At 37.7% G+C, this 27,093-nt stretch overlaps 1 protein-coding gene across 2 annotated transcripts in view; it reads right to left on the bottom strand.

Annotated features, from left to right (window-relative positions):
• SCP2 (sterol carrier protein 2) overlaps nt 1-27,093 on the bottom strand; it is a 163,420-nt gene that overhangs the window by 98,508 nt on the left and 37,819 nt on the right. For both annotated transcript variants that reach the window (XM_081223104.1, XM_081223105.1), the window contains exons 7-10: nt 11,179-11,242; nt 6,174-6,260; nt 4,858-5,008; nt 3,614-3,761 (exon numbers count right to left, since the gene is read on the bottom strand). In XM_081223104.1, the coding sequence (XP_081079230.1) occupies nt 3,614-3,761; nt 4,858-5,008; nt 6,174-6,260; nt 11,179-11,242 (450 nt within the window). The remainder of the gene's footprint in view (nt 1-3,613; nt 3,762-4,857; nt 5,009-6,173; nt 6,261-11,178; nt 11,243-27,093) is intronic.

A 27,093-nucleotide genomic window follows, 5' to 3' on the forward strand; every position in this document is an offset into this window, starting at 1 on the left:
ACAAGACCTAAATAGACATTTCTCCAAAGAAGATATACAGATTGCCAACAAACACATGAAAGGCCACTCAACTTCACTAATCATTAGAGAAATGCAAATCAAAACTACAATGAGGTATCACCTCACACCAGTCAGAATGGCAATCATCAAAGAATCTACAAACAATAAATGCTGGAGAGGGTGTGGAGAAAAGGGAACCCTCTTGCACTGTTGGTGGGAAAGTAAATTGATACAGCCACTGTGGAGAACAGTACAGACGTTGCTCAAAAAACTACAAATAGAACTACCATACGACCCAGCAATCCCACTACTGGGCATATACCCTGAGAAAACCATAATTCAAAAAGAGTCATGTACCACAATGTTCATTGAAGCTCTATTTACAATAGCCAGGACATGGAAGCAACCTAAGTGTCCATCGACAGATGAATGGATAAAGAATATGTGGCACATATATACAATGGAATATTACTCAGCTATAAAAAGAAATGAAATTGAGTTATTTGTAGTGAGGTGGATGGACCCAGAGTCTGTCATACAGAATGAAGTAAGTCAGAAGGAGAAAAACAAATACCATATGTTAACACATATATATGGAATGTAGAAAAAAAAAATGTTCTGAAGAACCTAGGGGCAGGACAGGAATAAAGATGCAGATGTAGAAAATGGACTTGAGGACACAGGGAGAGGGAAGTGTAAGCTGGGATGAAGTGAGAGGGTGGCATGGACATATATACACTACCAAATGTAAAATAGATAGCTAGTGGGAAGCAGCCACATAGTACAGGGAGATCAGTTCAGTGTTTTGTGACCACCTAGAGGGGTGGGATAGGGAGGGTGGGAGGGAGATGCAAGAGGGAGGAGATATGGGGATATATGTATATGTATAGCTGAATCAATTTTTATAAAGCAGAAACTAACACACCACTGTAAAGCAATTATACTCCTATAAAGATGTTAAAAAATAATAAATAAAATTATAAACAGGCTTATATCTATTAAGAAATTTTAATTTATTGAAAACACCTCCCCCAAGAAAACTTTAATCTACTTGATTATACTGGTAATATAACAGTCAAGGAAGAACTAACACTAATCTTACACAAACTATTTTAGCAAATAGAGAATGAGTGACCACTGCTCAATTTATTTTATGAGACTGGAATAAAACAACTTGGAAAAAAAGAAAACTACAGACAAATATCCTTCATGAATATATAAACAAATTTCATTAACAAAATGCTAGCAAATTGATTCTAACAATATATTAAAAGGTAGGATTAATCCCAGAAATATAAGGTTAGTTTAACATTCAAAATTAATGTAATTCACCATGTGAAAAGAAAAAAGGACAAAATCCATATGATCATTTTAATAGATGCAGAAGAATTTTTTGAAAATTGATGACAAAACAACAAAAACCTCAGCAGGCTTAGAATAGTAGGGAACTTTCTCAACATGATAAATGGTATCAACAAAAAACCTATAGCTAACATTATACATAATGGTAAAAGATTAAAGTGCATCCCCTGAGATCAGGAATAAGGTAATGATGCCCACTTTCACCTCTTCTATTCAATATGGTACTAGAGCTCACAGTCATTGCAGTAAGGTAAGAAAAATTAAAAAGATCAGAAAGGAAGACAAAAAACTGTCACTGGCAAATGGCATGATTGTTTATATGAAAAATCACTCATAATCTGCAAAATAATGACTAGAACAAATGAATTTAGCAAAGTTACAGTTTCCAAGTTTTTTTTAATCAATTGTGTTCTTATATACTATCAGCAAACATTGGAAAATGAAGGTTAAAAAAAAATTATGCCAAACCCATAAAATACCAAGGAATAAACTTAACAAAAGACACCTAAGAGCTATACTGAAAACTACAAACATTCTAATAGAAGTTAAAGGAGAGCTAAATAAATGGAAACATACACATCTAATGGATTGGAAGATTCAACATTGTTAAGATGACAATTCTCTCTAAATCAATCTACAGACTCAATGAAAATTTCAGCAAGCTTTTTATTTTGTAGAAATTGACAAACTAATTCTAATATGTACATGGAGATGCAAAGGAGCTAAAATAACCAAAATGATTTTTAAAATGAACAAAATTGGAGAACTTATCCTATCTGATATAGTATGGTATAGTAGAGTGTAGTAGAATAAACACAGTAGCCAAACTAACTTGGTATTGGTGAAAAGGTAGACATGTAGATCATTGGAATAGAACAGAGAATCCAAAAACGGACCCTCACATATATGGGCAATTTTTGACAAAGGTGCCAAGGCAATTCAATGGGGAGAGAAAAGTCCTTCCAATAAATGGTGCTGAATATATGTATGGGGAAACAAAGAGTAATATCAACCTTTACCTTACACCAAACGTAAAAATGGACTCAAAATAGATCATGTACTTAAATGTAAAATCTAAAACTACAGAACTCCTAGAATAAAAATAGAAGAAAATCTTTACAACCTTGCAGTAGGCAAGTTTCTTGGAATATAAAAAGCCTGAACCATTAAAAAAATTTGATAAGAAAATATATAATTGATTATCAAAAAATTTTTAATTTGTCCTTCAAAAGTCACTATTAATAAAACAAAAAGGTAAGCCAGACTGGGAGAAAACATTCATAGCCCACATATATCAGACAAATTACTTGTATCCAGAATATACATTTATATAAATTTACAACACAATAAAGACAAGTAACCCAATCATCAAAGGGCAAAAGATCTGGACACTTCACAAAAGATATATGAGTGACCAATAAGCACAAAAAAAGATGCTCAACATCACTAGTCATGAGGGATATGCATAATAAAACTAAAATAAAACACCACTATATACTCTTTTGAATGGCTGAAATTTTAAAAACTGACCACACTGGGCTTCCCTGGTGGCGCAGTGGTTGGGAGTCCACCTGCCGATGCAGGGGGCGCAGGTTCGTGCTCCGGTCCACGAGGATCCCACGTGCTGCGGAGCGGCTGGGCCCGTGAGCCATGGCCGCTGAGCCTGTGCGTCCGGAGCCTGTGCTCCGCAACGGAAGTGGCCGCGGCAGTGAGAGGCCCGCGTACCGCAAAAAGGAAGGAAAAAGGAAGAAAAAAAAAAAAAAAAAACTGACCACGTCAAGTGTTGATGAGAATGTGAAACAACTGAAATCTCACACACTGCTAGTAGTAACGGAAAATGGTACAACCACTTTAAAAACGAAACGAAAAAGAAATCCTCCAGATCCCACCAACTAGTTTTTCCATTTTCCTTTCTGCAGGTCTTTATTCAAACACAGTTTGAAATAGCTGGAATTACATATGTGATTTTTTTTATCCTTTGTTTTTTTGTTTTTTTTACTTAACAGTGCATTACAAGTACCCCTGCTTTACATAAAACAAATTATTTGCATACTCTGTCATCTCATTTGGTACTGTCCAAGACTACATGTTCTAAGAGTCCAAGATGAAGATAGCTTACATTCACTTTGCACAGTGCGGCAGAGCCAACATGGAGGGAAAGGCAGTTAGTGAATTGTTTTGTTTTATGATGAAAGTGAAATGTTCTCAGTGACATGTAGTAGGTTAATCTGCATCTCATCAAAGGTATTACCTTCTGGACAGAGTCCCAGTGCCTCATAAGTAAGAAGTTCATTGGTGGAAAAGCAATCATGAAGTTCTATTACATCAATATCACTTGGTCTCAGGCCAGATTTCTCATAGCACTTTCTGGCAGCTTCTTTACTCATATCAAAGCCAACCTAAAACCAAAACCATATTTAAATAAATTAAGGGCATCAAAACTGGGACTTTTATATAAGGCTTATAAGAGATTAATATGTATAACCTTAACAGTTGAGAACTGACCATAAATATTGAAATCTCAGCTAATTCTGTATTACACAGAAAGTCCAAATAAAAGAATATCCAGGAGGCAGAATGAACATACACATTACATTTTGTACTATAAAAAGGACTTACGATTCCTCATGCCATATCCTGTGCAAAGTTACAAAAACTCTATCAAACCACAATATATAGTGTGGTAGATAGGTTGAAGAGATTTATCAAGAGATCATTATGTTTCAGATACACTGAAAAATATGGATGAATTTCTATATGAACATAAACAATCTTCTTTTAGAAGATCATATAGGATTCAAACCATTTTTCCAATATTCATGCTATTAACACCCCTTTGGTCTCAGATAATAACATGCAAACTCACCTCTTTTCCAAGGAATAAAATTGTGATGTGATGGAAAATGTACTACAATCAGAAAACCTGAGTATAAGTTTCACCTCTGCCACACCCTAGCTTGTGTGATCTTGGGCAAGTTACAGAAACATTTTAAAATTCAAAGCATTGTTGTAAAATCATTTTGTAAACTCTAACGTAAACCATATGCTTATTTATACATGTATATGTACATAATGCACATTTTTATATGTGTATATATGTATGTATCTTCAAATATTCAACTAACTCTAGGTCAGAATTCTCATCTTTTTTACTTCCTCCATTTTGTACTCAGTCTTCAATCAGTAATTTTTAAAGTGCAAAAAAGTTCCTGAAAATATCTTTGCTTTTCCCTTAACTCTGTAAGACTGGAGTTCCAGGCATATTTAGGCAACTCAAAATTTTTAAAAATAGCACACTAGTTAGTTAAAAGTGCATGCATATGTTCTTATCAGTTATTTTCCCTTAACAGATTCTTAAGGATGGGTTATAATATTAAATTTTCTAGACCAATTTTTTTGAAGTAAATAATGTTCAGAGCTGATGACATGATGTCACCTTGAAATTTTGAAAAAGAAATCCCTTAACTGATTAATAAAACAGAATCTCAGACACACCATTTTAATAATGCTTTTTTCTTCAAACGAGCTTGGCATATCAGTCACCATCTCTTGAGCCAAAATTTCCACAGCTTTGGATTTCAGGCCGTGCTTCTGTACAAATGCTTCACTAGCCAAAATTGCCGCTGCAGCACCATCTGAAGTGGGACTAAGAGGAGGTGAAAATAGTTATTTACACCTGATTCACCTCGATCTCAGGATTTCAGTCTAGGAGTTCTTTCAGTGTGGAAAGGCAGGGTATGCTTGCTGGTCATTGGACTGTCTTTGTAATATCTGCAGTTAAAAATTATACATGTTTCGCACCTGAAGACTGAACTTCTATCAAGAATTTAAATGCTATCAGTCACTGCTTGGTCTCTAAGGGTCTCTCCCAAAAAGTTCTTATTGCAAAGAATCCCAGATTTGCCTCTGCAGATAAATAAGGTATTTTCTGGTGACTTCTGAGGAGTCCACAAGGTTATTCCTGAGCTAGTAAAGATTCTACTATAGGCCTAACTAGCTCCAACTTTGCTATCTCCCAAATAATCAGTCTTGAAATCCTTTTGGAAACTGGGAAAGGATGCAATAGGAGATACCAGAAAGCCCATGGTTTGGTTAAGACTCTTGAGATCTCCTCAAAATAGACCTTTTCCTTAGAGCAGCTGTGAAGGAAGGCAGCAGACACAAGAAGCCTTCTGTGAGTTGAGCTGTACTTTAAAAATGGGCAGACACTCATACTGCAACTGATAAAAATGGACGTCACTTGTTCACTTGCATTCCAGACAGTAACTCCAGGACACATCCAGGTGAGAGTCAGGCACAGGTAGGAGCTATGCAATACTAACTCAGTCTTCCAGGAGACAGATATTGTCAAGCAATTTTCAAGACAGAGCTACTATCATTATTAGAGCTTTGATTTTTTTTCTTGTTTTACCTTTACTCGTAGTTAGTATGATTGAGTAAAATTTCCTACAGTAGAAATATACAGCAGAGAAAACAAAATGGTCAAGGGAAAAACCTTTGGACTCCACTGGCCTCCCAAGCCACATTTAAATGAATAAATACTATTAAAACAGAGTAGCTGGAAGTCATGAGAAAAGGAAGTAAAATATATAATTTTCCAAGAGAAAAGACAATCTGTGTCTAGACAGGAATAGGAAGCAAGGGTGCTCACTCCAGGGTAAGGACTATACTTGGTAGGAGTTCTATAAAAGCAGATACAGATATAGATATACCCAGATACAGAGCCTACAGTCTACCCAAGGGATAGAGGGGGTGGGTGGAGGGGAGAAGGCACAGTACTTCTATTAAATATTAAAATGTGTTTTTCTTACCAACATTGTAAGATAGTCAAAAAATCAAAAATTTTTTGAGATGCCATCACTTCATCTAAACTGTACTCCTTTTGGAACTGGGAATACCTAAATATAAAATAAGTAATTACAGAATGTGAGGTAGCAATCACAATTTTTGTTGAAGATATTCTGGTCCAGAAGTTAAAGAGAGAATAATACGTAAATACTCTTTTCACAAATGAAAGATAGGCTTTCATAAACCATTTCAATCTACAATAAATAAGTCATTTGAATTGAATTTTTAAAATTCCTAACTCCAAAATATCATGTTGTATAAATAAACTTTTGTCTAATTTTTGTCCTGGGTTCCTGGCACAGAGGTTCTAAAACCCTTGGAATTTCCTGAGTAATAAAAGTGTCTTTGTTATGCTAATTAGGTGACTTGTGGTGGTCCCCTTGTTAGCTGGGGGATAAGGGAAGGATGAGCCAGGGGTCTGGTCACCAGAAACATCAACCATGCGAATACAAGATTGGGACTTTTGAACCAGTTTGACCCCTAGGGAGAAGAGGGGGGCCTAGAGATCGAGTGGCCAATGATTTAATTGAATATGCCTGCCTAATGAAGCCCCAATAAAAACTCTAGAAACTGAAGCTTGGTGAAGCCACCTGGTTGCCAAGTACCTTCACATACTAGGAGGGTGATGTGCCCTGACTCCATGGGAAGAGGGCATGGAAGCTCTGCACTTAGGAACCTTCCCAGTCATTATCCTATGTGCCTCTTCATTTGGCTGCCTCAGTAAGTACAGTACTTTCCTGAGTTCTGTGAGTCATTCTAGTGAATTATCAAACATGAGAGGATCATGGGAACCACTGAATTTATAGTCAGTTGGTCAGAAGTGCAGGTGGCCTGGGGATCCTACTTCATCTGGCATCTAAAGTGAGAGTAGTTTTGTGAAGTCTTAATTCATAGAGTCTGCATTAACTCTGGGTGGCAGGTACCAGAATTAAATTGCAGTACACCCAGTTGGTGTCAAACCAGTTGGAGGTTAAAATAAAATACCTTTTTTTTTCCTGGAGAATTATAAAAATATTAGTTCCTTAAAAGCAAAATTAAATGACTTGCAATTCAGCCAACTTTTGTGGTGATAATATTATACAACTACATTTAATGAAAGCTCATGGCATTCTTAAATAAATGTATAAAACCTATAATAAAATATCTGCATTCTTCAAAACACATTTCCTTTCTCATCACTGCCAAGAAGAAACTTATTTTCATCCCCTTTGGTGTCTCTAACAATATAATCAGATGGTTTCAGAAACTGCTCTGGAAAGACAGCAGCACAAATAGATACAATAAGGGAGTTTCTAAAAGCAAACTTCAACTGGTATGGAAATTAAGTAATTCCAGTGTTTAGAAATCAAGCCCATGTAACTTAGATCTGCATACTACCGTCTGCACCTTTGCTTCTGAAGCTAAATTGGACCATCACCAACTTTCAAAAAAATGCTTTATTTAAGCCAGATCCTGTACTAGACAGTGGGGACATAGACATAGTCCCTACCCTCAAGGAACTCAGTCTGAATCCACGGCAATAAATACACCATTCTAGTATGATAAATGCCATGATAGAAATGTTACACAGGGTGCCATGGGACCAACAGGATACACATCAAACCCAGATACCAAAGGGGGCTTCCTCTCTGAGGTTAGGCAAATAAGAGGAAATAGGAGATAGAGAATTCCTGGCAAAAGGGTCAGCACATGCAAAGCCTCTTGAGGTGAAATAGTTTATTGAAGCTAGAGCGTGACATCTGGGAAGGAATATGGAGGCAAGATGAAGAAGAGGGGGCAGGAGACATGAATAAGGATCAGATCATGAAAGGCCAGTATATGGTGTTTACATTATACTGAAAACAATGAGGAACTACTAAAGGATATTAAGCTGGGAGTGACATAACCAGATTTGTATTTCAGCAAGAAAGCTGTGGTATGGAAAAGGGACACTAAAAAGGCATTACCAAAAGCAAGTAAACCAACTAAGAGATTGGGGCAATAATTAAGGCAAGAAATGATAAGGGCCTAAAATAGGAAATTGGAAGTAAAAGATGGAGATAAGCGGGACTTCCCTGGAGGTCCAGTGGTTAAGACTCCGTGCTTCCAATGCAGGGGGCACAGGTTCGATCCCTGGTCAGGGAACTAAGATCCCACATGCCGTGCAGCACAGCCAAAAAAGTAAAATTAAAAAAAAAAAAGATGGGGCTTCCCTGGTGGCACAGTGGTTGAGAGTCCGCCTGCCAATGCAGAGGATGCGGGTTCGTGCCCCGGTCTGGGAAGACCCCACATGCCACGGAGTGGCTGGGCCCATGAGCCACGGCCGCTGAGCCTGCACGTCCAGAGCCTGTGTTCCGCAATGGGAGAGGCCACAACAGTGAGAGGCCCGTGTACCGCAAAAAAAAAAAAAAAAAAAAAAAAAAAGATGGAAAGAAGTAATGAATTCAAGAGATAGTAAGGAGGGAGAGTTATAGACACAGGTCTGAAGGCTCAAGTGGCAGAAGCTATCCCTAATCTTAGCTTATACTACAGATCACAGATTCTCACTGCCTTTAGGTATTCTTATAATCTGTGAGGAAGCACTTGAGAAGGTTCTTAACCTTCTTAGAAATATGTAACAGGTTTTCTCTAATGACTGGTCAGCAAACACAGAATTATCTTTCTTCACTAGTCAAGCAAAACCTAGTGTAAGAAGTTAGCATCTGAAATTTCTGAGCCAAACCTAGAAGGCTATTCTTGGCTGTTTCAGTGAGTTTTAAATGATGAAGCTGAGATTCAGAAATAACATTTGCCTATTCAACATAATTGAGAACTTATAATACAGAACAGAAGATCCATGAGGACGAGGAACTTATCCGTCTTGTTCACTGCTATGTCACTAGCAGCTTTACCAGTGTCTTGCACATAGTAGGCTACTGAATACCTAATAGCTGAGTGAATGAAAATCCTTTAGAAGAATGCTGTAATGAGTGGATAAATGAGTACCTGGTTGGGCAGGGAGTTAAGTCAAAGAAAGACGTGGAAGCTTTGCTTCTCTGGGGAAGGTCAAGAGCTGCTCTTTGGAGCCTCAAAGCCAGGAAACTGCAGTACTGTCAACTCAGTATGTTGGTACAGTTCCTTACTAGTTTCAGGAAATCACAAGGATTTTTAATGGTTCTCCAAGTTCTAAGGACAAAGAAATCAGCTCTAGACCATATTTATGGGCTTAAGACTGTTTATCCTAACTACAATTCAGTAACAGCAAAGTTTTATTGAGCATATACTATGTTCCAATACCCTACTAGGTACTGAAGATATAAAGATGAGACATAATCTCTGCTCAAGGATCATCATCATCAGAGGAGAAAGATTTATCAATAAGTATGACACAGTGTGATATGTTGTAACAGACATATACAGACAGTACAATGAAGCTCATGAGAAAAAATAATTACGCCTATTTAAGAAGGTACTAAGAGAAGCAATGATATTTGTGTTGAGACTTGATGAGTAAGTAGATACTTGCCAAACAAAAGAAAGGCAGAAGGATATTCCAGGGAGAGTTAACAGCATAACTAAAAACACAGAAACAAGCGCAGTATAATACACTTAAGAAATACCAAGTAATCTTGTGAGAGATGAGATTGAGAATAACCAGGGTAGTGGTAGGAAATAAGACCAGCAAAGTAGAATGAGGCCAAATTATAACAGGCTTGTTATCTCATATGAAGGAATTTCTATTTTATTATATAAGCAAGGGAATTAACCAAAGCTTCCACAATACCCTTAGATCTTTCACAAAATACCATTAAATTTAGGGCATGGGAGTAGATATTATTTGTTAATTAGGTATACCCTGAATTCAAACATCAATTCAAAATCAGAATAATGAGGAGAACAAGTAGTAGCATGAAGTATTAGAAATATGTGGTAATGACCCACTTGTGGTATAAAATGTCCCTTATCATGTTTTTATGTTTATTAAACATGGCAAAATTTGTTTAATAGTTCAGAAACAATTTACTGAGCACTGATTATGTTCCAGACTCTGTGCTAAGCATTAAGAACATAAAGATAAGAGGATGGCTCTGGCCCTCAAGGAGTTTATGATCTAATAGAAGGAAAAATATAAACATTATTTTACCACTATTTAGAATGATCCTGAGCAAGTTGCCTAATTTCTGTAGGCCTCATTTTCATCATCTATAAAGTAAGAATAAAAATAACTACCTTATAGGGTCCTTGAGAGGATTAAATGAAAATGTACATAAAAGTACCTAGCACAGTAACACAGAGTTGGCATTTAATAAAGTTAGCTACTATTCTTTTACTGCCTAGTGGTTTGCTTTTGTAAAGATTCTACTTGTGTGGCACTAATTCATTTCCCAGTGAACCAATTTTATTCAGCAACCATTAAGTACATGCTATGAGCCACGCGTTGCACTAGGCATTAGGGATTCAAAGATTAATTATCAGTAATACATATGATGTAATTTTACTTCAGACTATTTTTTAGGATATAAATAACCATATTATTCTATCAGAGTAAGAGTTAATGACACTAACATAATTAAAATGCAAATAATTTAATATAAAGTAATTAAAACAACCACTAATACGTGTTTTACAAACATTTTAATTAATCAAAACAAACTAAGAAAAGTTTTAAAAAATGGTTTAAAATGGGGCCTGGTTATTTCCAATTAAAATTATTACAATAAATTTCATTTACTAGAGTTAGAACCTATGACCAATTACATCTTTTAACGCCAGCCATTCACATTCTTTCTTAAAAGAGCAACTAAGTTTAATGGCATTTTAAATATAAATAGACCAAAACCTAAACTGAAAAGTAGTCAAAAGTTTACTTGGGCACAAGCCTTTCATAAGAAAAAAAAGACATTCTAGTTAACATCTTTGAGGTCTTACATTTGCTTTTCAAGTATAAAGTTGCATATTACATAGCAGGATAACCCAGATTCTCACATTTCATATCTCTGAAATACTTACGGGTTATTAACTGAATGTTTATGATTTTTCCATCCTATTTTTGCAAAGTGTTCAAGTTTTGTTCCTGTAGAGAAAGCAAACTTCTATTAGTGAGTTAATGCCTTCCTGTTCCTTGTTAACAAATGTTGCAATGATACTCAGTATCCTTCTAATACTTCCACATTTTCCCATGCATAGATACCAGTATTGGAAACTTCAACACTGATCCCTCACATAAACATTTCTTTATAATTAAACTTGGGTGTATTTCATGAATTGAATCAACAAATAAGCGTATGATATGAAAATAGTTCAAACTGGCCTATTCCACCTAGTACAACTAGAGTCTACTTTCAAAACCCAGAAAATATAGACTAGGACCACAGTGGTTATAAGGCAGGAAAGCACTGCCAGCAATACTTCAAGGAGTCTGCCAAAACATCCCAACATCCCTGGACGAAGTGAATTTTATAATTCATACCTCTAGGGCCTGAACTTCTTTTTCCTTATGATAAGGCAGAAAGGTCTTCAGAAGAGTTACAGTCTAACAAGAAAAGTGTATACTTTTTAAATTCTTTAACAGAAAGTTCAAAGAGTAGTGTCGGAAAATAAAAGCAAGCACATTAATGAAGTAAATTTTGCAAAAATCTTGTTTACTATTTTTAAGAAGATGAAACAGAATAAAATAGGTTTTGAATCCTCCTTTGGAACTAGAAAGACCAAGGAATGAAAAAGTGCACTGATCGGAGCTGATAATATTAAGTTAATACACAGCACAATAAAGTGGAGAGTCCCCATTTCTGTTTTATCTCTATCTTTTCTGTCAAGGAGGGTGATCTTCAGAGCAGAAATGACATACATATAATTGAACAAATCTTCTCTCAATTCTAATAAAAATGGAAAAAGGTAGAGACCACTAGCGATCTCATACCAATAAGAGTAGTGACTGATACAGTGGCAGTCAGTACGGGTCCAGTAAGAACAAGCCACATCAAATTAATATCTTTTTCTTGAATTTTAATTTTTTTTTTTTTTTTTGCGGTACGCGGGCCTTTCACTGCCGTGGCCTCTCCCATTGCGGAGCGCAGGCTCCGGACGCCCAGGCCCAGCGGCCACAGCCCACGGGCCCAGCCGCTCCACGGCATGCGGGATCCTCCCGGACCGGGGCACAAACCCGTGTCCCCTGCATCAGCAGGCGGACTCTCAACCACTGCACCACCAGGGAAGCCCCTGAATTTTAATTTTTTTATACAGCAGGTTCTTATTAGTTATCTATTTTGTACATAATCGTGCGTATATGTCAATCCCAATCTCCCAATTCATCCCAGCACCACCCCCATCCCCCACTTTCCCCCCATGGTGTCCATACATTTGTTCTCTACATCTGTGTCTCTATTTCTGCCTTGCAAACCAGTTCATCTGTACCACTTTTCTAGATTCCACATATATGCATTAATATACGCTATTTGGTTTTCTCTTTCTGACTTACTTCACTCTGTATGACAGTCACTAGGTCCATCCACGTCTCTACAAATGACCCATTTGCGTTCCTTTTTATGGCTGAGTAATATTCCATGGTATATACGTACCACATCTTCTTTATCCATTCGCCTGTCGATGGGCAGTTACGTTGCTTCCATGACCTGGTTATTGGAAATAATGCTGCAATGAACACTGGGGTGCACGTGTCTTTTTGAATTATGGTTTTCTCTGGGTATATGCACAGTAGTGGGATTGCTGGGTCATACGGTAATTCTATTGTTAGTTTTTTAAGGAAACTCCATACTGTTCTCCATAGTGGCTGTATCAACTTACATTCTCACCAACAGAGCAAGAAAGTTCCCTTTTCTCCACACCCTCTCCAGCATTTGTTGTTTGTAGATTTTCTGATGATGTCCATTCTAATGGGTATGAGGTGATACCTCATTGTAGTACTGAGCTGCATTTCTCTAATAATTAGTGATGCTGAGCAGCTTTTCATGTGCCTCTTGGCCATCTGTATGTCTTCTTTGGAGAAATCTATTTAGGTCTTCTACCCATTTTTCAATTGGGTTGTTTTCTTTTTTAAATATTGAGCTGCATGAGCTGTTTATATATTTTGGAGATTAATCCTTTGTCCATTGATTCGTTTGCAAATATTTTCTCCCATTCTGAGGGTTGTCTTTTTGTCTTGTTTATAGTTTCCTTTGCTGTGCAAAACCTTTGAAGTTTCATTAGGTCCCATATGTTTATTTTTGTTTTTATTTCCATTACTCTAGGAGGTGGGTCAAAAAAGATCTTGATGTGATTTATGTCAAAGAGTGTTCTTCCTGTTTTCCTCTAAGAGTTTTATAGTGTCCGGTCTTGCATTTAGGTCTTTAATTCATTTTGAGTTATTTTTGAGTATGGTGTTAGGGAGTGTTCTAATTTCATTTTTTACATGTAGCTGTCCAGTTTTCCCAACACCACTTATTAGAGAGGTTGTCTTCCCTCCATTGTATATCCTTGCCTCTTTTGTCATAGATTAGTTGACCATAGGTGTGTGGGTTTATCTCTGGGCTTTCTATCCTGTTCCATATTTCTGTTTTTGTGCCAGTACCATATTGTCTTGATTACTGTAGCTTTGTAGTATAGTCTGAAGTCAGGGAGTCTGATTCTTCCAGCTCTGTTTTTTTCCCTTAAGTTTGCTTTGGCTATTCGGGGTCTTTTGTGTCTCCATACAAATTTTATGATTTTTTGTTCTAGGTCTATAAAAATGCCATTGGTAATTTGATAGGGTTGCACTAAATCTGTACATTGCTTTGGGTAGTATAGTTATTTTCACAATATTGATTCTTCCAATCTAAAAACATGATATATCTCTCCATCTGTTTGTGTCATCTTTTATTTCTTTCATTAGCGTCTTATAGTTTCTGAGTACAGGTCTTTAACCTCCTTAGGTATGTTTATTCCTAGGTATTTTACTCTTTTGTTGCAATGGTGAATGGGATTCTTTCCTTACTTTCTCTTTCTGATCTTCGTTGTTAGTGTATAGGAATGCAAGAGATTTCTGTGCATTAATTATTGTATCCTGCAACTTACCAAATTCATTGATTAGCTCTAGTTGTTTTCTGGTGGCATCTTTAGGATTATCTATGTGTAGTATCATATCATCTGCAAACAGTGACAGTTTTACTTCTTTTCCAATCTGTATACCTCTTATTTCTTTTTCTTCTTTGATTGCCGTGGCTAGGACTTCCAAAACTATGTTGAATAATAGTGGCAAGAGTGGACATCCTTGTTTTGTTCCTCATCTTAGAAGAAATGGTTTCAGTTTTCCACCACTGAGAATGATGTTTGCTGTGGGTCTGTTGTATATGCCCCTTATTAAGTTGAGGTAGGTTCCCTCTATGCCCACTTTCTGGAGAGTTTTATCATAAATGGGTGTTGAATTTTGTCAAAAGCTTTTTCTGCATCTATTGAGATGATCATATGGTTTTATTCCTCAATTTGTTAATACGGTGTATCACATTGATTGATTTGCATATATTGAAGAATCCTTGGATCCCTGGGATAAATCCCACCTGATCATGGTGTATGATCCTTTTAATGTGTTGTTGGATTCTGTTTGCTAGTATTTTGTTGAGGATTTTTAGATCTATAATCATGAGTGATATTCGTCTGTAATTTTCATTTTTTGTAGTATCTTTGTCTGGTTTTGGTATCAGGGTGTTGGTGGCCTCATAGAATGAGTTTGGGAGTGTTCCTTCCTCTGGAATTTTTTGGAAGACTTTGAGAAGGATAGGTGTTAGCTCTTCTCTAAATGTTTGATAGAATTCACCTGTGAAGCCATCTGGTCCTGGACTTTTGTTCGTTGAAAGGTTTTTAACCACAGTTTGAAATTCATTACTTGTGATTGGTCTGTTCATATTTTGTTTCTTCCTGGTTCAGTCTTTGAAGGTTATACCTTTCTAAGAATTTGTCCATTTCTTCCAGGAGGTCCATTTTATTGGCATAGAGTTGCTTGTAGTAGTCTCATAATGCTTTGTATTTCTTCAGTGTCAGTTGTAACTTCTCCTTTTTCATTTCTAATTTTACTGATTTGAGTCCTCTCCCTCTTTTTCTTGATGAGTCTGGATAAAGGTTTATCAATTTTGTTTACCTTCTCAAGGAACTAGCTTTTAGTTTATTGATCTTTGCCTTGTTTTCTTTGTTTCTATTTCATTTATTTCTGCTCTGATCTTTATGATTTCTTTCCTTCTGCTAACTTTGGGTTTTGTTTGTTCTTCTTCCTCTAGTTCCTTGAGGTGTAAGATTAGATTGTTTCTTCGAGATTTTTCTTGTTTCTTGAGGTAGGATTGTATTGCTATAAACTTTCCTCCTAGAACTGCTTTTGCTGCATCCCATATGTTTTGGATCGTCATGTTTTCATTATCATTTGTCTCTAGGTATTTTTTGATTTCCTCTTTGATTTCTTCAGTCATCTCTTGATTATTTAGTAACGTATTGTTTAGCCTCAATGGGTTTGTGGTTTTTTATATTTTTTTCCCTGTAATTTATTTCTAGTCTCATAGCACGGTCGTCGGAAAAGATGCTTCATATGATTTCAATGTTCTTAAATTTACCAAGGCTTGATTTGTGACCCAAGATATGATCTATCCCAGGGAATATTCCATGTGCACTTGAGAAGAAAATGTAATCCGCTGTTTTTGGATAGAATGTCCTATAAATATCAATTAAATCTATCTGCTGTATTGTGTCATTTAAAGCTTGTGTTTCCTTATTAATTTTCTGTCTAGATGATCTGTCCATTGTCGTAAGTGAGGTGTTAAAGTCCCCTACTATTACTGTGTTACTGTCAGTTTCCTCTTTTATAGCTGTTAGCATTTGCCTTACATATTGAGGTGCTCCTATGTGCTCCTATATATTTATAAGTGTTATATCTTCTTCTTGGATTGATCCCTTGATCGTTATGTAGTGTCCTTCTTTGTCTCTTGTAACATTCTTTATGTTAAAGTCTATTCTGATATGAGTATTGCTACTCCAGCTTTCTCTTTACTTCCATTTGCATGGAATATCTTTTTCCATCCCCTCACTTTCAGTCAGTATGTGTCCCTAGGTCTGAAATGGGTCTCTTGTAGACAGCATATATATGGGTCTTGTTTTTGTATCCATTCAGTGAGGCTGTGTCTTTTGGTTGGAGCATTTAATCCATTCACATTTAAGGTAATTATCATTATGTAAGTTCCTATTACCATTTTTAAAATTGTTTTGGGTTTGTTTTTGTAGGTCCTTTTCTTCTCTTCTGTTCCCCACTTAGAGAAGTTCCTTTAGCATTTGTTGTAGAACTGGTTTGGTGGTGCTGAATTCTCTTTGCTTTTGCTTGTCTGTAAAGCTTTTGATTTCTTCGTGGAATCTGAATGGGATCCTTGCTGGGTAGAGAAATCTTGGTTGTAGGTTCTTCCCTTTCATCACTTTAAATATATCGTGGCACTCCCTTCTGGCTTGTAGAGTTTCTGCTGAGAAATCAGCTGTCAACCTTATGGGAGTTCCCTTGTATGTTATTTGTCATTCTTCCCTTGTTGCTGTTAATAATTTTTGTCTTTAATTTTTGTCAATTTGATTACTATGTGTTTCAGCCTGTTTCTCCTTGGGTTTATCCTGCCTGGGACTCTCTGTGCTTCCTGGACTTCAGTGGCTATTTTTTTCCCATGTTAGGGAAGTTTTCAACTATAATCTCTTCAAATATTTTCTCGAGTCCTTTCTCTCTCTCTTCTCCTTTGGGAACCCTATAATGCGAATGTTGGTGCATTTAATGTAGTCCCAGAGGTCTCTTAGGCTGTCTTCATTTCTTTTCATTCTTTTTTCTTTATTCTGTTCTGTGGCAGTGAATTCCACCATTCTGTCTTCCAAGTCATTTATCCTTTCTTCTGCCTCAGTTATTTTGCTATTGATTCCTTCTAATGTATTTTTCATTTCAGTTATTGTATTGTTCAACTCTGTTTGTTTGTTCTTTATTTCTTCTAGGTGTTTGTTAAACATTTCTTGCATCTTCTCGATCTTTGCCTCCATTCTTTTTCCGAGGTCCTGGATCATCTTCACTATCATTATTCTGAATTGTTTTTCTGGAAGTTTGCCTACCTCCACTTTATTTAATTGTTTTTCTAGGGTTTTATCTTGTTCCTTTATCTGGCACATAGTCCCCTCCCTTTTCATTTTGTCTATCTTTCTGTGAATGTGGTTTTCATCCCACAGGCTGCAGGATTGTAGTTCTTCTTGCTTCTGCTGTCTGCCCTCTGGTGGAGGAGGCTATCTCAGAGGCTTGTGCGAGCTTCCTGATGGGAGGGACTGGTGGTGGGTAGAGCTGGGTGTTGCTCTGGTGGGAAGAGCTCAGTAAAACTTTAATCCACTTTTCTGCTGATGGGTGGGGCTGAGTTCCCTCCCTGTTGGTTGTTTGGTCTGAGGTGACCAAGCAGTGGAGGCTACAGGCTCTGTGGTGGGGCTAATGCCAGACTCCGGGAGGGCTCACGCCAAGGAGCACCTCCCAGAACTTCCGCTGCCAGTGTCCCTGTCCCTACCATGAGCCACAGCTACACCCCGCCTCTGAAGGAGACCCTCCAACACCAGCAGGTGGGTCTGATTCAGTTTCCTATGGGGTCACTGCTCCTTCCCCTTTGGTCCTGGTACGCACACTACTTTGGGTGTGCCCTCCAAGAGTAGAGTCTCTGTTTCCCCCAGTCCTGTTGAAGTCCTGCAATCAAATCTGGCTAGCCTTCAAAGTCTGATTCTCTGGGAATTCCTCTTCCCATTGCCGGACCCCCAGGTTGGGAAGCCTGATGTGGGGTTCAGAACCTTCACTCCAGTGGGTGGACTTCTGTGTATAATTGTACTCCAGTTTGTGAGTCACCCACACAGTGGTTATGGGATTTGATTTTATTGTGATTGCGCCCCTCCTACCCTCTCATTGCGGCTTCTCCTTTGTCTTTGAATGTGGGGTACCTTTTTTGGTGATTTCCAGTGTCTTCCTGTCGATGATCATTCAGCAGTCAGCTGTAATTCCAGTACTCTAGCAAGAGGGAGTGAGCACACATCCTTCTACTCCACCATTTTGAACCAATCCACCCAAATTAATTATCTTTTTTATTGTATTGGCTGGTAGATCAAATGAAACATAGTATCTAGTATCAGCGAGACAACAGACAAAATTTTTAAGGCCATCTTTTGGGACAAGACAAGGAAATACTGTAGTGTGGGGTTTTTTCCCTTTTGTTTTTCGGGGGTTTTTTTGGTGTTACTATAAAAATGAGGGTTCTTCTGTCAGGTTTATATAACACTGGCTTAAACAAAGTTAAACAAATTTCTTTATGGCAGAGCATTAAGAGACCTTCCTTTACTATTGCGTGTGTATTATGATTGTCCAAAAGGGAGTTAAAGTATGAAGCATTTTCCAACTTAACTGGCCCACGTCATGGAGCATCTTAAGAGTCAACAGAACACATGAGCACTGATCAATGACAGGCACTGATCAAAGTATTAACCTAGAGCAAAGTCTCTATTGCTAACCTCTAACCTCAGCCATGCTTGGTTAATATTTCTACCAAAAATTGGATTAGAAAATTAAAGGGTAAGAGTAGCCCCCACTCACCACAACTAGAGAAAGCCTGCATGCAGCAACAAAGACCCAATGCAGCCATAAATAAATAAATAAATTTATTTTTACAAAAATAAAGAAAATTTGGGCTTCCCTGGTGGCGCAGTGGTTTAGAGTCCGCCTGCCGACGCAGGGGACGCGGGTTCGTGCCCCGGTCCGGGAAGATCCCACATGCCGCGGAGCGGCTGGGCCCGTGAGCCATGGCCGCTGAGCCTGCGCGTCCGGAGCCTGTGCTCCGCAACGGGAGAGGCCGCAACAGTGAGAGGCCAGCGTACCGCAAAAAAAAAAAAAAATAAAAATAAAAATAAAGAAAATTCAACGGTATGCTCACCAAACCTGAAGCTGAGAAAGACTGCTATAATGTTGGATCCAAATAGACTTCAGTGAGGTTTATCAATGAGATGGATCAGAATGTAATTAATTAAATGCCCAGTTCTATTCTTGACCACCCAAAACTACCTAAGAAAAGGAGCAGCAATCATGAGAAAGGCTCTGAGGTTCTATTCGATTATAAGCTCAATATGATTCAACAGTGTGATGTGATTACCAGAAAAGCTTACATGCGATCACAGTACAGTAATTAGTCTGAGGATGATGGGTCATGAAACAAGTCTAATAAGAAACAGTTAAAGGGAACAAGTCAAGCTGGCTTCAGATATTTGAAGGGCTGTAAGGTGAAAGAGGCTTGTTCTATGAGTCTCAGAAGACAGAAACTATAGGGAGAGAGATTTGAGTTCAACATGAAAAAGAGCACTGTAACAACTGGAATCATCAAAAAAATGGAATGAGTAGCCTCTGTGGCAAGTTTCTTGTCACAGGAAGTTCAAATGCTTTATTGTCATCTATTAGAAGATTTATAAGCAATTCACAAATGGATTTGTAGGAAGAAGGGCAGCTAAACTATATAAAAGCACTTGGGATAGTGTCTGACATAGGAGATATTCAGTAGGTATTGATGTCTTTTCTTCTTGTTTCCTTACTATGGGATCCAGTTAATCTACAGAAGATAGCAATCCTTTGAAAAATATTCTGCCAATCACTTACCATGTATTTACTAATCCTGGACACTGATGAAGGGCTTGTTGACTACTGACTCTGAACTGCCAACTCAGATTTTGGGCTGTTCTAAGAATATGAGTGGTATAAAAAGATCTCAATCTCTTTGAATCAAACCTTGAAGCCACAAAAATCTCCTGATTCTATAGCAGAATGTAAGCTACTACAAACATTCTTACATATTCATTTCTAGAGCACATTCACAAACAGCAATTTCAAACAACTTAAAATTCTATGAAATTCTACAATTCATTAGAAATCTGTTGGATGAAGAATAACATTTCAACTAAAATACTGCACATTTACACTTCAGACTTTAGACTAGAAAAAACTGTCCAACTACTCTGAGTAATGTAAACCTTGAGAAAAGGTTGAAAACACACCAACACAGATTTCCAGCTAGCTGAGGGCAATGGAAGCTGCCTAAATCTCTCTCCATAACCTCTAAAAAAATACAGAATAGGGCTTCCCTGGTGGCGCAGTGCTTGAGAGTCCACCTGCCAATGCAGGGGACACGGGTTCGTGCCCCGGTCTGAGAAGATCCCACATGCCACAGAGTGGCTAGCCCCATGAGCCATGGCCGCTGAGCCTGCACATCTGGAGCCTGTGCTCCGCAACAGGAGAGGCCACAACAGTGAGAGGCCTGCGTACCGCAAAAAAGAAAAAAAAATACAGAATAACAAGAAAAACAAATAAAACTGTACAAAACCATACCCTCAGCATAACTAAACAAAAGAAAACACAAAACTTCAAATTATCTGTAAGTGAAAAAAAAAGGGAAAGGGAAAAAGTGACCAAATCCCTGCCAGCAATCATTCATGCTCCCACAGTAAGCCTCCTAGGGAAGAAGGGCAGTCTGAAAAATACTGCAGAGGAGAGAAGAGGGGAGCTAGTGGCAGGCCTACAATTGCTCTGAAACTACTACCAGGAAGAAAAAGACACCCCACAAGAGTGAAAATATTGAAAAAATATTCCTGTAGATCAAAACATGACTACAAGGAAGGGTTAGAAAAGCACGGGAGACTCAAGGCGGTAATCTTTGAAAGGTATAGCTTCTAGGAGAAGAAAAGAGGGAAAAAAAAATGTGGGGGGGAAGGCCCCTTTGGCAACTGGATGGTGAAAGAGAAAAGAAGTAAACAGGGAAATTTCTGGGGTCCTACAAGACAAAACAAACAAACAAAAAAGAAACAAGAAATCAGAGGACACACAGTCCATCTTTCAAAAAATACACTACAGAAATAAGACTTTACTACACTAACATGAGAGGACATCAGAGAATTAGGAATCACTCCAAATTTAAAAGAACACTCTCAAATCACAATGTAATAAAACTAGTAATTATTAATAAAATGTAAAAATTAAGTCTACCTGGAAATTTTTAAACTCTTTCCATAAAACAACTCTTGGGCAAAAAGAGGAAAGACAAATGATTGCAAAGCTTCTGAAAAAAATGATACTGAAAACTAAAACACTACATATCAGAACCAATGCAATATGTTTAAAGCTGTAACAAGGACATAGCACTAAGAATGATTAAAATGGAACATATTGATCAATTAAAAAGAATGAAGTCCTGATCCATGCTACTACATGAATGAACTGTGAATGTTTTCTGTGCTGAGTGAAAGAAGCCAATCACAAAAGGTCATATACTGTAGGGTCCATTTAAATGAAGTGTTCATAATAAGCAAACACATAAAAACAGAAATTAGATTAGTGGTTGCCAGGTGCCTTAGAGCAAAGGATTGCTAATGGGTATGGGGTTTCCTCTGGGGATGATGAAAATGTTCTGAAATTAGATAGTGGTGATGATTGAACAACTCTGTGAATATACAAAAAAACACTGAATTGTACATTAAAAGAATGAATTTTTATGGTATGTCAATTTTATCTCAATAAAGCTGTTATTCACTAAAAGAATAAAAAATGAATTAAATTCCCAATTCAAAAAACAACAACAAAATAAACCAATAAAAAGCACAAGGAAGGGGCTTCCCTGATGGCGCAGTGGTTGAGAGTCCGCCTGCCGATGCAGGGGACACAGGTTTGTGCCCCGGTCCGGGAAGATCCCACATGCCACAGAGTGGCTAGGCCCGTGAGCCATGGCCGCTGAGCCTGAGCGTCCGGAGCCTGTGCTCCGCAACGGGAGAGGCCACAACAGTGAGAGACCCGCATACCGCAAAAAAAAAAAAAAAGCACAAGGAAGATAAAGGCAGAAAATAATGGAATAAAGAATTAGAAAGAATAGACATAATTAATCAGTCAAAATCCTATAGTTCTGAAAAATTTAACAAAAGAGACAAACTGCTACCCTAATTTAATCGGAAAAAAGCAGAAAGCATATATACACAAAAATAATAAATAACAAGAGAAATACCATTGAAATAGAAATTTTATGTAAAAGACTACTTTTCAGACTTCCATACAAATAGATTTGAAACTTTAAATGAAAGGAATAATTTCCCAGAGAAATACAGACTACCAAAATTGACCCCACTGGAGATGGAATGTTTAAACATAAAGAAATAGATAATTACCAAGCAACTACCAAAACAAACAAACAAGCAAACCATACACACCCAAAAAACAGGCCCAGATGATTTCACAGGGTATTATATCAAACCTACAAAGATCAAGTAGTCCCAATGATCCATAACTCGTTCCAAAGCATCAAAAACGAAGAAACACTTCCTACTTCGTTTTAGAAAGTAAGTATAAAATTAACACCTAAACTTGATAAAGACATTAAAAAAAAGAAAACTAAAAACCAATATCACTTACGAATGTTGATCTGAAAGCACCAAATAAAATAGTGACAGAGTCTAACTCCACATTAAAAAAAAATCGATACATCATAACCAAGTGGCATTCATTCCAGACATGAAATGTTGAATCAATATCAGGAATCCATTCATAAAATATTCTATTACTAGATCTAAGTGGAGGACATAATGAAATCCACAGATGCTGGAAAAGCATTTGACAAAATTCCATACCCATTCCTGAAACAAAAGGAAACTCAAGAAAATAAAAATTGCTGAGTACTTTCTCAACACAATTAAGTAAATAAATATATAAAAATAAATAAATAAATATATATAAATAAATATATATATGAGATCTTGAAGCCAGAATTGTACTTAAAAGTAATATTAATAACTATTAATATAACACCTCCCATAATGGACTGTTGTGAGAATTGAATGAGATAATGTGGGTATGGAAATTCATTCATTCATTCAACAAATATTTATTGAGTATTTAAATATGCTAGGGACTATAGAAGAGAAGGGGGAAAAAACTTTCTTCTGGCCAGATTACATGCCAACCACTGTGCTAGGCTGGATATATTGAAGGTAAACAAAACAGACATGGTTCCTGCTTTCATGGAGTTCATAAGACAAATAAGGAAGACAAAAACTAAACAAGTAAAACCACACACAATAAATGTATGAATATAAATAGTGCTAAGTGCTATGAAGGAAAGCAATAGGAAACTATCTATGAAAAAGAATAACAGGAGGGATTCACTTCAATTGAATGATCAAGGAGGGTCTTTCTTTGAAGATTAATTAATTACAGAATACCTGCTTTGTGCCAGGCACTCTACTAGGTAACAGTCAAAGAGCAGGGAATAAAACAAACAAAAATCAGGCCCTTGTAGACTTAGATTCTGGTTGGGAGAGACAGTCAATAAATAAGAAAAAATATATATGCCATATTTTCATAAGTGCTCTATAAAATGATAAAGTAAGAGCTTCCTTGGTGGCACAATGGCTAAGAATCCACCTGCTAATGCAGGGGACACAGGTTCGAGCCCTGGTCCAGGAAGATCCCACATGCCATGGAGCAACTAAGCCCGTGCGCCACAACTACTGAGCCTGCACTCTAGAGCCCATGAGCCACAACTACTGAAGCCCAAGTGCCTAGAGCCCGTGCACCACAACAAGAGAAGCCACCGCAATGAGAAGCCCATATACCGCAACAAAGAGTAGCTCCCGCTCACCGCAACTAGAGAAAGCCCACGTGCAGCAACGGAGACCCAACGCAGCCAAAAATTAAAAAAAAAAAAAAAAGATACAGTAAGAGACAGAGGATAGGGAGTTCTGGGAAGGAGGGTGATGAAAGATAGCAGAAGATGACATTTAAGCAAAGACCTGATGGAAGTAGGAAAGCTAGCACTGATGATATCTTAGGGTAAAGTATTCCAGAAGTTGAAATAGCAAGGCTTAGGCCCTACTTGAGGTAGGAATGTGCTTACTGTGTTTGAGGAACCAAAAGGATAGTGTGGCTGGAGCAGAGTGGTAAAAGAAAAAATGGTAAAAGATGAGGTCAGAGAGCTAATGAGGGTGGAGGGTCAGATCATATGGAAGCTTGTAGGCTATAATAAGAACTGTAGGTTTCAATCTGAGTATGGTAAGAACACAATAGAGTTCTTAGCAGAGGAGTGAAATGATCTAGCTTATATTTTAAAAGCGTTGCTCTGGACATAAAGTGAAGAATTGACTGAACAGGTACACAAGCAGAAGCCGTAAAACCACTTAGAAGATTCCTATACTCCAGGTGAGAAATTATGATAGCTTGCACTATAGTAGAAGTGGGGAAAATGTGGAGAAACATTTCTCCTTCTCATATTTCCGGATATTTTAAGAAATGAGTAAAAAGGTTTGCTGATATATTGAATGCTGAGTATAAGAAAAATCAGGAATGGCTCTAAGCTTTTTGGCCAAAGGTCCTAAAGAGATGGAGTTATCATTTACTGGATAGGAAAAACTTCAGGAGGAACAGATGGGGAAGGTGGAAGTTCAAGGAAAGAATTAGGACTTCAGTTTTAGACCTGTTAAGTTTGAAAGGCCTATTAGACATCCAAGCAGAAATACTTTTGTAAGTGTTGGAGATATGAGATAAGATTTTTTAAGACCTAAAGCATGAAAAGAGTTGACCTTGAAAGAATAAAGAGCACTGTAGCCAAAGAAAATATGAGACTGGGGCACAGGGATTAAGTTTGGCTTACCGAACACACTGAAAGGCCAGTGAGCTTACACATAGGAAGACTAGACAACAGGAATTAAAACAAGAAATGATTTTTAAAAAGAGTCTCACCGTAACAAAGTAATAGAAAATACTGATACATATCTTGGTACCTGAATGCCATGGACTAAATTGTGTCCCCTCAAAATTCATTTGTTGGACTTCACTGGTGGTGCAGTGGTTAAGAATCCGCCTACCAATGCAGGGGACACGGGTTCGAGCCCTGGTACAGGAAGATCCCACATGCCGCGGAGCAACTAAGCCCGTGCACCACAACTACTGAGCCTGCGCTCTAGAGGCCGTGAGCCACAACTACTAAAGCCCGTGTGCCTAAAGCCCGTGCTCCATAACAAGAGAAGCCACAGCAATGAGAAGTCTGTGCACTGCAACGAAGAGTAGCCCCCGCTCACTGCAACTAGAGAAAGCCCACGCTCAGCAATGAAGACCCAACGCAACCAAAGATAAATAAATTTATTTTTAAAAAAATTCATTTATTGAAGTCCTAACACTCAGTGTGAGGGTTTTTGGAGATGGGTCTTTTGGGAGGTAATTATGGTAGATGAGGTCATGAGGGTGAGTGCCTCCTGATAGGATTAGTGTCCTTATAAGAATCCTTACAAAAAGTGGAAGACAAAGATGTTTCTCTCTCCCTCTATCTCTGCACCCACATAAAAGAAGAGGTCATGTGAATACACAGTGAGATGGTAGTCACCTATAACCCAAGAAAAAACCTATAAAACCTATCGTGCATCAGTATAAAACCAGTATCAGTATAAAACCTATCGTGCATCTTGATTTTAGACTTCCCAGCCTCTAGAACTATGAGAAATAAATTTCTGTTCTTTGAGACACCCAGTCTATGGTATTTGCTATATCAGCCCAAGCAAACTAATATAGTGGAAATGGAGTTACACTGAACAAAAATGTAAGATATGTGAATGGCTTTGGAACCATTCTAGTTCCAAAGTTTGGAACAATTGCTAGCAAAAGCATAAAGTGCATTGAAGAAACCATTAGTAGTAGCCTCAAAGTCCTTTGAGGATGCTGCAGGTGAGAGTTTGCAAAAGGACAAAATCTTACTGAAAACTGGAGGAAAGGAGAGCCCTGTGAAAACAGAAGCAGAGATTACAGTAATACCATTACTTGCAGTTATGTAGAAACTAGTTAATAAGCAAAATATTGAAACTGCCACATGGTTTCTTCTGGCTGCCTACAGTAAAATTCTATAATGCTATATGGCAGAAAGGACTATTAAACAAAAAGGATTCAGGACTTGATAGTTTTGAAAATTCTCAGCCTTTCAAAGTGGTAAAAGATGCTAAAATTAAGAAATAGTCTTTGACGGGAATAAAGATGCAGACTTACTAGAGAATGGACTTGAGGATATGGGGAGGGGGAAGGGTAAGCTGGGACAAAGTGAGAGAGTGGCATGGACTTATATAGCCTACCAAATGTAAAACAGATAGTTAGTGGGAAGCAGCTGCATAGCACAGGGAGATCAGCTCGGTGCTTTGTGACCACCTAGAGGGGTGGGACAGGGAGGGTGGGGGGGAGACACAAGAGGGAGAGGATATGGGGATGTATGTATATGTATAGCTGATTCACTTTGTTATAAAGCAGAAACTAACACAACATTGTAAAGCAATTATACTCCAATAAAGATGTTAAAAAAAAAAAAAAGAAAGAAATAGTCTTTGAGCAAAGATCAAATCCAGGGCATTGCCAGGAAAACATGGTCCAAAAATGAAGCCCATGTTGTGACAAATCTTTTGTTAAGACCTCAGAAAGATCAAAGGTGATGCCTCAGAATATTGTTCAGAGAGAAAAAAGCCCTCTAAAGAGAAAAAACCTGTGCCTCACAAATCCTCTCAATCAAAGGGCTGCAAGGAAGCTTAAGAATGTTGCTCCTCAGCCATCTCAGAAAGGACCCAAGGTAGAAAGACACTTAGCCCAAAGAGATTTGCAGGTGTAGCTTGTTGACTAATGGCGTGACCAAACAAGATTCACAGGAGACCCACAAAGTTCTTAAGAGTGTTAGCATTCTATTTTTGACCTGGGAGGTAATTTAGGTCACAGTTATGAGCTTTGTGAGAATTCATGAAGCTGTATATTTATGTTGTGTGCATTTCTCTGACTTGAGTTATAATACACAACAACAACAAATGTCATATTTTTTTAAAATGCTGGGTTCAATCACTACTTTGATTCTTTAATTTCCTAGCAGGTCACAGATCAAAGTT

This window comes from Mesoplodon bidens (assembly GCF_964165515.1).
Source record: "Mesoplodon bidens genome assembly, chromosome: 2".
In the NCBI taxonomy this organism is placed as follows: Eukaryota; Metazoa; Chordata; class Mammalia; order Artiodactyla; family Ziphiidae; genus Mesoplodon; species Mesoplodon bidens.